Genomic DNA, 12934 nt, shown 5'->3' with positions numbered 1-12934 from the left:
TCTCATTCATTCCCCTTCTATATTCTAATCCACAATAGCTGCTGCAGTGTGGGATGCGGAGGGTCAGTCTGGCCAGAATCAATCGAGCCTGGGCTACACAAACTTGTATTGCATTGAGGTTGCAATTAGGGTTATGCTTTGATATTGAAGCCAGGAGTGCTTTGCGGTAACATTCAGGAGGTGACCCACAAACCACTTATACTGGCCACCAACTCAATGTGACTGCACCACTGGAAAGTGTCCATGGACTAGCTCCTTTTGTTGCAATCCTGCACATAACTTACTGGGAAATTATCCTTACTAAAAACAATGGAATTGAATATGAAACACTGTGGAACTTAATATACATACATCAAATGGGGCATTAGATACCAAAAATGTGTCTGTGCTTTCAAATGGTCCCACTGAATTGAGAATAAATTCAATGGGAATTGTTCCCAAGTAAATGTGCACAAAATCTCAGCCTAAAGCTACATTCAACAGCAGCCTGGCTAAATTCCACAATGTGTATGGAAGATACATGTAGAGGAAGATACATGCACTGGTATCCTGAGTCCTTTTTATGGTGACTGTGGCCAAGTGGCTAGAATATAGGTATTGTTAATATTTATATACCTCTTTTCAACAAAATGTTCACAAAACGGTTGACACATGAACAGAATGAGAACAAGAATGTTAAATTGGTCCCTGTCCAAAAGGGACTTGCAATCTGAAAAGTGAGACACCAGCAACACCCAACAGGAGGATGCTCTGGTGTCCTGAGAATAATGAGAGGCCCTAATGAGAGGCACTGAAAATGAACTATAACCACCAATGTATAGTTACGGACAGTTCTCCACAGATTTTGAGACAAGCAAATCCCTTGATGAGGAATATACTAGTTTTATAACTTTTTGTTTAAGATTCAAAGTTATATTTTACTATACTACCATATCATGCAGGTTGACTCCAGACAGCAAGACAGCTGACTATTGTATGTTTCCTATTTGAATAAATTGTATTGAGCTTAGTTTAAAATATGATTTTAAAAAAATGATTTTATCAGTAATAAGATGCTGTTATCTATATGCGGTTCTGATTTTTACTATTTACAGAAAAGTATAGCTCTTGGATAGAGCCAGTTTAGCCATGCTCTGTATTTTAGATGATTACTCTAGAACAGGGATTCTCAAACTTGGGTCCTCAGGTGTTATTGGACTTCAATTCCCATAATCCCCAGCCTCAGTGGCCTTTGGTTGGGGATTATGGGAGTTGAAGTCCAATAACACCTGAGGATCACTGCTCTAGAACAAAAAACTGAGTTTTTAAATCTCTTTCACATCAGAAGTGGGGAGTTTTAATTTTAAAGTTATTTTGATATTGTCTAATGTGATTTTGTGAAGATAAATGAAAATTATGTTTTATTCTTTCAAGGGCCCTCCCCCCTCCCTATTTTAAGCATAGTTAAATGCCTGTTTCAATTAATTTGTTTTCAAATCAAAAAGGTCAAAAGTATTGAACATACAAATATCTCATGCACTTTTTCAGAGGTTGATTGCCAGTCAAATTATATGTTATATTATTTTTCAGATATAAACTTTCATTTGCAAAACTCATCCAAATCCTACACATACTTATTTGGAAATCTCCTGATCTCCTCCAAGAAAGGAACGGTGGCCAGAAGAGGGCAATTTCATTTGGAGGTATTTTATGGAGGAGAGCTGGTCTTGTGGTAGCAAGCATGAATTGTCCCCTTTGCTAAGCAGGATCTATCCTGGTTTGCATTTGAATGGGAGGCTACATGTGTGAGTACTGTAAGATATTCCCTTTAGAAGGATGGGGCCGCTCTGGGAAGAGCACCTGCATGTTTCATGTAGAAGGTTCCAAGTTGCCTCCCTGGCAACTCCACAATAGGGCTGAGAGAGACTCCTACCTGCAACCTTAGAAAAGCCGTTGTGCCAGTCTGTGAGCTAGATGGACCAATAGTCTGATTCGGTAGAAAGCAGCTCCCTATGCTTCTATAAAGTGAAAGGGTTACGTGTACTCCCCGACCCAGGCTGCCTCCCATTGGCTGTTTTTCAATTTCACGAATGTCTTAGTGTCTACTTTGGCAATCGAGAGTTCCAGTTAGTTCAAAGCGGCTTACTTCCAAGTAAACTCTGCCAAGGATTGTAACCATAGACATTTGAATAAAAGTACTTTCCAAAGGATTTGTTGCCAGTGTGGAGACTTTTAAAAAGCAACCGTCTGTTTTTGTTCGATCCAACATTTTTATTAAATTCTCCTTTAAAATAATTGTCGCGTCTCTTTTTGTTCTGAGGTAGTTTTCATTTGAGGGGATGGGGAATTAAAACCCGTTACACAGTTCCTGCGCGTCACATGAATTTCAACGACAATTATCCATTTCAAGTAAGCATAATTAGGATTTCCTCTTGGAGATGTATCCATCTTCTGTGTATCAAGGTCATTCTCTATAGCAGGGTGGAGCCCACTAGAAGCACTGCAGGCGTTAAACCAAACAATACGTCGAATACACAAAATCTTTCGTCCTTCGCACAGAGTGGTTTAACTTCTAATCTTTCTTTGCTTTCCATATTCGCAGTTGCTAATTCGAATTAGAGTCCCCATTTCACCCACAAGATTGCACTTAAATAGTACAAGGAAATTCATCGCCCTTTTTTAAACATCGCGCTTCAACTAGCCAGGTACAACAGGGTTGTTAAAGAATGTCAGTGGACCATTAGTCTGCGCTGGGTGATGAATAAATAAGAAGATTAAAAACATCATGCGATGTCTTTAGGTCTAAAATCCAGGAGTATGAAACATGGGCTAGACGGGTTTTCCATTGTGCCTCGTTTTGCTTGAATGGCTTCCTGTCCTGCCCTCGGTACAATCCCCGCCCCCCTCTCCAGCTCCACCCCTTCATTTTAATTTGCTGGCAGGTATCCTGATCCAGAAGCCAGTTGAGCGGAAGTGCTCTAAGGTAAGCCTTCCTGAACTCTTTTATGTTCAAGCCAAGCTCCCCTCCATTTTAACTGGTTTGCGGATCCGAGCCAAAATGTTCCCCCTTGCTGAGTTGCAGGTCAATGCAGGATATAAAAAGAGAGGAAAATCCATACCTCCCCCATTCTTAAAGGCCAGGTACGGGAACCTCCAGACATTGCCCAGCCCTACTGCATAACCCACCATGGAGAGGATGAAGTCCAACTTGCTAGACCAGTTTCCCCGGGCTTTATTTTCATCCCCTTCATCGTCATCCTAATAGAGACAACAAAACAAAACAAATCGCGTTGACTTGAAATATGAGCCCTTGCTATAAACCACCATCTCAAATCTAGAATGTCGCCATACAAAATACACACGCCCCTCCTCAGTTAACAGAGCTGCTGCTGCAAAGATGCGGAAAGCGCGGTTAGTCTATTGCAACAAAAAAGACAGAGAAATACCTATGGAACTTTAAAGGCTGCGCCGTTTGTTGTGGCCTGATTGTGAAGCAAAAAGCGTTTCTCCTTCCCCCACGGGTGAACGTGGAACTAAAACCAACAGCATCCAAAGGTACGTCTGCATTCCCATTACAGTTTACTTAAGGGAAAGCAATTTAAGATCCACGTGTGAGCATGTCCTCTGTATGTCCCCTGCACGTGTACAATTTATCCTTAGAAAGCGGCCACAAGTCTTCCGGAAGAAAGGAAGAAAAAAGACGGAAAGCCTACAATGCCTGGGGAAGGCCAAGTCGTGCCTAGAGACCCATTTCAAAGCAGTCCCGCTGGCTTAATAGGGTTGTTGTGTTAAGCAGTAAACGGTTTTGAGAGCGATTGCCGTAACGCCGCAAGGTATCCGCACACATCGCTTTTGAAACACTTGCCCAGGGGAAATGAGTTGTCCCCCTGGGCGTTTGCCTTCACCCGCACTGGGCTACAAACACCACTTGGAAAAATCTCCCTCTGCTGTTGCTTAGAGAGAGGTTTGCGCAAAGACGCTCTTGGCGCGACTACCCTGGAGGAACAGTCGTGCCCCTCTGCGCCGGTATCCAGATTCGGTTCGGCTGTTGGTGGTTAGGTACACGCCTGCCTCCCTTATCGTTATGGCGATGCGCTGCAGGGAATGGGGATCGGGGGGCATTTCAGGGGAAGAGGGGGACGTCGAGACCTCTTGACCACAAAAGGTAGTAATGAGAGGTTACCCAGCAGAAAGTAGACGTGAGGCGACACAGGACCCAACCCGGGTCCTGGTGAGTCCCGTCTCCTGCAAAGCGGCCGGGGGTCGGGAAGGTTAAGGAGCAGCAAAGACCTGAGTCGGGAGAGGTGAACCCCAACATACTTTCCCCGCCAGACCTCCTTTTTCTGAGGGGAAGGCAACGTTTTTCTTCGGGTGGCAGTCATTGTGGAGGAAAACAAACCAAAACGCGATTTTGGCGGAAATTCCGAGGGGGGGGGAGGTTCGGATCCCGCCTCCTACCCATGCTGCGGTTTAAATCCCCACCCCCAACTTTGCAGGGATTCAGCAGCGACCCTATCCTGACGCCCGGGTATGCCACCGTCACGTGGAGCCGCAAGGCCTCCGCCCGTGTCCGAGCGGGATCTTCTCCCAGCTCTAGCAACCTTACCCCGGTACTCTGAATTTAACTCTAAGATCTCAGGGCAACACCCCATCCCTGAAAAGAAACTCTACTTGGTTGAGGGCGGAGGGATAAGTGAGTGGACTTGGTTATTCTAGCTGTTGGACCTTTTAACTGGTAGGAAGGAAGGCGCAGAAAGGAGACAGAGGAAGCCTTCCACCTTAATCCGTAGGCTGGCTTGGAAAACAATAATAAAAAACCTTTATTCTTCGCCTTTTCTTTTTAATATTATTTATTATTATTATTTTCAAATGAGACCATTGCACAGTATCTACCTATCATTTAATGTGTCATTTATCAGACTTAAATTACACTGAAGATAACGGAATAAAGGTGATCAAAAATAAACTGGCGGCGTGGGATATCTAGCAGAATTTTAAGGCGCAAAGATAACTTTAAAAAAAAACCCTTCGAAATACGATCTCCCGACCTAAGCTTGCGTATTCTCCGCGGTCCACACACAGTTGATCCAACAAAAAATATCCTGTGAGCCATCCCCATGGCAAACCACCTTGTTCAAGTGAACTACTAGCATTGAAACCGATTTAATTTCCTTACCACGGTAATGTAAATCGTCGCAGATCCTAATGATTAGATTTAACTGGGTTGTGTATTAGTCTAGTATATTTATCATCGCTCAAGCAAGGACGGTTCCCGAGGGAGGGAAAGGGTGGGCAATTGTCCCCCACCAGCCTCCCACTCCTTTTTTAGAAATCTGGCAGGTGGGACAGAGCTCGCCCACCCAGAAATGCACGTGGCCCCTTCTGTAACCCTTTCCCGTTTTATCTTCGGGTGCCGCCACTGCACTCATGGGCAAGTGATAACAGCTTTTCGAAAAGGTTAATCCCCAGACACTTTATTCTTGGGATCTGGGTATCTTGGCTAGAATATACACTCGAATTCGATTAAAAAACAAATAAATCTGGCTTCCAGGCGGTTTAAACGTCCTTTGGAATAAAACCCTTCAGGCCGCACGAGCCAACCACATTTTAAAAAACCTCTCAGCTTCGGAAGCTGCTGTCTTCACAGCCGACGAAGTGGGAAGCTGTTCGTTAACTTTCATGGGGACTTTAGTGGAACTGCTCCGGCTTAAGCGGGTTGTGGACCGAAGCCTAGAGAGACCTAAGGCCAATCTGCGGCTAGAAAGGCGATGCTCTTGGTCTAGTTCTCTGCTGCCTAACTGTGCTCCCCGCGGCCTCTTACAGGGCGAAGCCACTGTTCTGCCAGGGTATCAGGTGCGCCTTAACCACCCCAGCCCCATTTCCACATCATGCCGCAGTGCCCGGGACTTGCTCACTGACCCCAAGTAACGATTGAACTGTCTGAGATGGAGTGATTGATCACAGAGCGCGGCCCGGTGGGGCTTCGGGAGTGGGCCTGGTAGAGTTAGCTCTTTGGTTGGGTGGTTTTGGTGGTTATTTTTGATTGTGTTCCCGTTTGGTCGACAGGCAGAAGCGTTCCCAGAGGGTTCCCTTTCCAGCCCTCCGTAAAGAATAGAAGGAAAGGAGAGGGAACTCGGAAAACTCAGACCCCGGTTCCAAAGCCTTCTTTCTAAATAAATCGCCTTCTCTCACGCAAGTGCCGCCCGGAGCAGGTTAATTAGGTTAATAAGCTACGCGTGGCATGTAGACAAAGCGGTGCAATGCAATTATTTTGTGACTGTAGTTGGCTTCTTCCAGAGTAGTGAATGGTAAAACGCCGATCGGTTTTAATTCTCCTAAACTGTGCTCTTCTTCTCTTGCAAAATTGATATGTGTAAAATGGAAACGGTTACCACTCAAAGCCTGAAAGAAATCAGCTAAGAAATTAATTATATGCTAATATTCAACTTCAGAGTTCCTCTTCCACACAATCTAATGCTGAATTAACTTCACCGAGGGAAGTGTGCGCGTGCGTGTGTATAAAGAAAAAAGGATAGAAACACCAGCGAACAGACCTTTTGGCATGCAGGGTAAACCTAAGAGTGTTTCAGCGGAAAGTGTTTGCCCAGTGGGCTTGCTCCCATTGTACCTTCATGAAGTAAAGTGGGACATTTTAGAGTGATTTGCCTCCTGACTCATATACTGAACTTCCTTCTGCCTTCCGATGCGAAACAATTACCACCTTTTGTTCATGTGTGTGTTCGTCCTAGGGAGAAGAGGCAGATTTTCCCCATATTGATATTGCTTAGAAGAACCAGTACTCCCTTGCCTTTGATTTAATGGCACAACATTTCCAGTCTCTCGCTTTGCCCTCTTTCTATTGGTCTCTAGGAGAGACAGGGGGGGAAAGTCTTTTTGAGAAACGAATGTAAGTGTGTAGGCCCTACATTCGGGGTTTAACCCTTTAATGTGGACTAGATGTATAGTTTGCATGGTAAATAGCAATGATAGCCGCCAATGGCGTTAAGAGAGCTTGTGAGGAGTAGGAAGACAGAGCAAGCGAGAGCAGCATTACAGGGAAAAGTTCACAACTTACCTCAGTGACACTGCCAGGCAGAACAGAAGTGTTCCCATCTGTGCCCAATACCACGGTGCTCTGGCTCATGGTCACCCAACCGCCCTTGGCATTGTTTTGCTCCAGTGTGCTCTTACCAAGACTTTGATTCGCTTCCCCGTCGGTGCTTTGCAAGGGGGAGATTTTGCAAGGGGCAGCGTTAGCTTGCTCTGTGATCCCTGCTCCGGGGGCATTCTTGAGAGGAAAAGGTTCTATAGAGTCTTTGCCGAAGGTGGAGTTGGTTTGCACAGGGGCGAGTTTGCAGATCCCAACTTTGGTCCTCTCGGAATCATTTGGTTTGGCTTCTTCGGATGGCAAAGTTTTGTTGTCATTGGAGAGAGCTGTGGCGACCTTGGCCAGCTGGGATGGAACTTGGAAAGGTAGGTTCTGCGGCTGCTCGTTTTCAGGGCTGTTTCTTATCATTCCTGCACTTTCCAGTGGCCCAGTGGCAACCGTTTCAGGGCTGTTGACAAGCTGCTTGCTCATCTCCTTTTGACTGGCGTAATCCTACAAGAGCAGCCACATTAAAAAAGAAGAATGAAGTGAAACGCTTTACCATGTAACACGGAAGCGGTGCTTAATATAAACTGTTTGTGTCATGGTTGCCCTGCTTAAGACTATCAGGAAGGCTTTCCCGCAGAATCAATTTAGACAGCCCCTCCTTCATTAACCTGACTATAGTAAGATATAAACAGCATCAGCGCCTGCAGACCTACAATTCTCGCGTTAGATAAAATATCGCTTCCAGCTTTCTGCTTGCAAACCTTCTTTATTTTCTCATCACGACTGTAGGATGCTCCCTTTCCCTAGCACCATTGTAGAAAGATTCTTTAATTTTACGCCCCATTTCCTTTCTGTCATTCAACACTGCACGCTGGCTTTGGAGGGGAGAGCAAGCGGCCCTCCCTCCCTCCATGTAGCTAGTGAGATATAGCCGAATTCAATACTATTGTTTCAGATATTCTCAATAATATTTTTTCCCCCCAATCATGTAGACGGACGGGGACTGCAAGAAGCGTTAAGAGGAATTGCCTTATAGCAAATGCTGGGTAATATAGTCCGTACTGTAAGTAAACTAAGATTAATGGGATTTGGTTCTTTGTAAGTATTTTTTTTTAGGATTTCAGCCTTAGAATACTTAATCTTGGCCCCATTCCTTCAGTCCATCATTTAACTTTCTATCTCCTAATCCTCTTGAAGATGTGCATCTAAATTTAAATCCCCAGGTTATAACAACAGTAGCTCTACAATCGTACGAGTGTATGTTTGTAAGCTGTTTTTAAGACATTTTTCTACACTTGAAAGATAAGAGAATAATCCTAGGAAGTTTCTTTTGCATGCACACTTGGTTTTCAGCGTCAAAAAAATATAAAAAATATAAAAATCCAAAACATACACAGTTAGTAACTGGAACCAGAATAACATTGCATTACAAATTTTACTCTTTTTTTTGCTACACTTAATAGCAAAAAAAGAACATTTGCATTCCTCGTGATCTTTTTTCTTCTCACCAGCGTTTCTGTATGAGAGAACGACAACGTCTTTAGAGGAATGTGAGCTTTCAGGACCCTGGATAGTTCCCGATCCCTAATTAGCCTCCCCTTCCCGGCAAGATAATCTTTTAAACCTAAAAGACATCAGTTTAATTGCAGCAGCGTTTGATTTCAGTACGGACATAGATCAAGACGGTTAGATACTGAGTAAAAAGATATCTTCCCACCCCGAAGCTCCTCTATAGAAACCGCGAAGCAAAAAACACTTACCATATCTAAAATAGCATCAGATGGAACCGGCAGAGGTAAAAACAGCAGAGCAGGCAAAATGAGTAGACTGGAGTTTGCTCAGGCAAGAGCAAAGCTTTCTATACCTCCGTGGGAAAGACTGGGTTTGCGTCAGTGCATAGCAAGGTGCCCTTCGTATGACATTTTCTTGATAATAAGAGTTTGATAAATCATTACCCTTGGATTCGGATTTTTAAAGGGACAACAAGAAGCAGAGCGCCGGCTAGCTGTCACTCAGGCTGCAGTTGGGATTGCGTGTTCAGTGTGACTCATATGGGGCGGGGGGGATGCTTACTAAGCCTAGCCAAGCCCGACGAGAGCAGAACTTTCTTGCTGGCAATTAGAAAGAGAACATGTGAGGAACACGTCCTATTGCGCCCACAGCACAAACTCGAGCAGCCGGAGAAGCCGCCCCCGTCTCCCCCCCCCCCTCCCGCGCTCTGCGCTCGCTTCTAGTCGGAACCCTCTCCGGTGAGCGCAGCCACTCCGCCACGCCTTTCACCTTGTTAGAGGATTCACTCCGTCGCCACTTCCAGCCCTTTCCTTCTTTCCACCTGTAGGCACTGGCATTTTGATTTAAGGTTACTCTTCTTCACGAAAGGGGAGGGCGAAGGTCCCCTCCCTCCCGGATTCCGTCCACAGACCGCAGCAGGAGACAGACCACATCACAGGCGAAATTAGCCATAGCCTCTCAGATAAATGTTTCTTTCCACCGAGGTCATCTTCAGTGCAGTTGAGCGGGGGAGACTTTTTTCGGCATATTTTGAAGGCCTTTAACAACTTAGACTATTACAACAGTGAAGGTGTTGGTTTTTCAAAAGACGATGCATTTTTAAATCATGCAGTTTTTGTAAGGAACTTTGCAAAAATGTATGGCCAGGTTGAAGTGGACCTTCCACCGCTCTTTAAGAAAACGCCTTAGCTTTCCAGTGATCCTCTCAGAAGCACTCGTTCTTGGATTCCCCTTTAGTTTAGACATACAATAGAAAGGTTCAGCTAAAGAACAGAAGTAGAAATTCTAGCTTTTGCACACCTTCCAGATTGGACAATACCAGTGTAAACGCCCATAACCTAAGCACACTCGTCTGGAAATGAAATGAAAGAATATTATGAAACCTTAAAGTTGCATCAAATAAATACGTTTATTGTAGCATATTTTTTTCGTGGATTAGAGCCCACTACACCACATGCATAAAGTGTTACCTTCAACTGACAGCTATAGGTACCAGGTATACCAGGTATAAAGGAACAAGGACGACAACAGAAAGTGTACCATGTGATTAAAGGGCTGTGAATAGCAAGAGACATATTTTTCTGATGAAAGGCTTAAATGTAGGAGAGAAGTAAAGTGACAGTAGCAGTAATTTGTGATAACACAGCCTTCTTATCTTAACCGACACATGTAATGAGGTAGGAAACCTTTGTCTCTATTTAATCCTAAAGGAAGAGTTCAAACCTGTGAACGGTGGAGACAAAAGGATATGAAATGCAAGAGGTACTGTCTGTTATTCATATAGAAATAAGTCCTTTTGAAATGTTTCAAGCAAACACACACGCACACACGAGAAAACTAGTTTATAGACGGATTGAGCACAATCCAGCCAAATTTACGGCGCAACTACATGCATGTTTTCTTTAAAATCCTACTGCTCACCCAGATAAGTATGCTTGGGATCACAGTTTTAACTTGCTTTAAACTCCATGGAATAGGAAAAGAGTCAGGCGTGTGTGTTTTATCCTATTGAGATAAAAACCAGGACTGCAGACCTTTGGCTACACGTGTCTATAGTCATTCTATATATTCTGTCTCCTTTGAACAAAGTCTGTATGCATAAAATCCGGTGACATTCAGGCGTATACCTTTTTATAAATGGTTCCCTACCTTATTCGATGCCCTTCAGAAAGCTAGGATGAATTTAAGCAGGACATTAGCAAGCTTTTGTTAGCCCAGATAATTGCAAAGAGCTGCCTCCATGCCCGTTAGGTAATTCAGTGGCGTCTGAAGGAGGCACTTCTCAAGAAGGTACCAACAGTCCATCATTTTCTAGATCGCAGCTCCTGCACTACTGTCATTGGCACCATGAGCAAGATACTAATTTGGCACATTCAAGTCAGGGAAATCAATCGCGGGAGTTTGGGTTGAACTGAACACCCCAGCGAGACATTCTTTCCCCTTAGTGTGGTTTTATTTAAAGTCCCCACTTGTCCCCTTTGCCCGTAACCTTGGAGAAGCCGCTGCCAGTCTGTGTTGACAATACTGAGCTAGATGGACCAATGATCTGACTCGGTATAAGGCAGCTTCCTATGTTCCTAACTACCATTACTTGAGAAGCTTAAGAATCGCTTGACTTTGTTAGGGAATAAAGTCAGGTATTTGTTAAATAAACGTTTTAAAAGAAATACGTAAAATGTGGAGATTATATTATTATTGTTATTTTACAAGAAGTTGTTCAGTTAAACACTTAATCTTCTAGTGACATAGTAGGACTCAAAATTGCACTTTCGCAGGATCGTGCCCTAACCGCAGGGATCATTTGCAGCTCTCGCTCAGTCCCCCACCCCGCCCCCGCCACACACACACACGTTGGTTTCAGGGTTGCTTTTGAATACTGGATCTAAATTAAAAGCGAGAAGCTATCACACTAAAATAATAGTTTTATTAGATATAACTTAACAGGCTGTGGCCAAGATTTCGGCATGTTTTCTTATCTGAAGTACAAGAATGTATCCATACTTTCCATTGCTCCGCCCATTTTGATAAGTGATGAGATATTAAGCAAACTTTTCATTTCCCCCCGAAAGCGGAAATCTCCCTCTGTTTTTTAGGTTCATGAATTATAAGTCGAATAAAAAGCCCAAACCAACAACCCGAAGTCCTTTTCTCTAGTGAAAAATATACTAGAACAATTTTCTTAGCCAAAGCCAACGAGAACATTGAGAGTAGAGATCCCCATCATTTCAATACGTCTGAACTGACTGAACTGGAAACAGTTTACGTTCCCCCCCCCCAATTTATAAGATTGCATTGTCCTATTTTTTTATTTACCAGTTTGATTTAAGAACAAGATGACGTCCCAAACTAAGGACATCGCAGCCCTTCTAGCATCTCAGTGTAAGCGGAAATGTGTCTTTTTAATCACCAACAAACTGTTCTTTCTTTACAGATCTCTGAGTCCCGTGCGGAAGTACGATTCTTACTCGTGGGTTCTTCAGCTCTCAGATTTCTTTTAATCAGTGTTCGCAATGCCCAAATCCACTTGAATATTCGGATTCTATAACAGAATGAAAGCAAATAACTATTGTATCATTAAATACATGTAGATAAAAAGTTTCCTAATAATTTTTTAAAGTGAAAGGTTTCCTTCTAGATTGTGCCGAATAAGCATCTTCCGCTATCCCAATGTGGATATTTTAGATTCTTTTCTAAACCAGGAAGAATTAAAAGTGGGCAATAATTCTCCCTTTCTATAGTCTCTGAGGTGGCCCAGTGCGTCGCTACGCGTGTCATATTAAACTGGGCATCAGAGATCAGCATTTTAATACTCAGTTAAATCCTTCTTTATTTGAAAGGATGTTATAAATAGTCAAGCCTCTTAAGTGCTTTTAAAAAATAGCCTCCAAAGCCTTTACCCCTACTCCCCTCCCCTTTTTATTTACCCCTCCCCTTTTTATTAAAACCTTTTTCCTTTTGAGGGCAAGAAGGGCGGGTAACCATGTTGCCGAGGGGGGGCCTCGAACTCGCGTCATCCCAACCCGCAGCTGAGCTGGGCTCCAGAGCAAAGAGCTCTGAAAGAAGGCTAAAAGTGTCTGGCGTGTGCTCAAAGCTCAGTCGTCCAGAGGACATTTTCCCCCTGTGTTGTGAAGATTGAACACGGCTATTTATTTTGTGGATTTTCTTTCTTGAGTCGAGGACTTTCTCACCCACAGGACTATCCGCAACTGGGTTGGAGGAGGAGGAGGAGCAGAGATTTAGAGACTGGCGCATCGGTGACTCAGAATCCTGCGGATTAAACCGAGGCACTTAAAGTCTGAAGAGCAGCGCGTAAATTCCTGCACATAAAACCGAACGTATCCAATTACT

General features: G+C 43.8%; 1 protein-coding gene across 1 annotated transcript in view; it reads right to left on the bottom strand.

Annotated features, from left to right (window-relative positions):
* The window catches only part of SLC6A5 (solute carrier family 6 member 5), a 112587-nt gene extending 103612 nt beyond the window's left edge, over positions 1–8975 (bottom strand). Inside the window, exons 1-3 of the mRNA XM_053285379.1 lie at positions 8836–8975; positions 7055–7579; positions 3099–3237 (exon numbers count right to left, since the gene is read on the bottom strand). Coding sequence (XP_053141354.1) covers positions 3099–3237; positions 7055–7579; positions 8836–8838 — 667 coding nt within the window. The 5' untranslated portion in view covers positions 8839–8975. The remainder of the gene's footprint in view (positions 1–3098; positions 3238–7054; positions 7580–8835) is intronic.
* Positions 8976–12934: the final 3959 nt, after the last annotated feature.

Source organism: Hemicordylus capensis, chromosome 1, assembly GCF_027244095.1.
Source record: "Hemicordylus capensis ecotype Gifberg chromosome 1, rHemCap1.1.pri, whole genome shotgun sequence".
NCBI classification, from domain to species: Eukaryota; Metazoa; Chordata; class Lepidosauria; order Squamata; family Cordylidae; genus Hemicordylus; species Hemicordylus capensis.
Note: the sequence above shows the minus strand (reverse complement) of the source record. Positions and strands in the feature narration are given on the sequence as shown.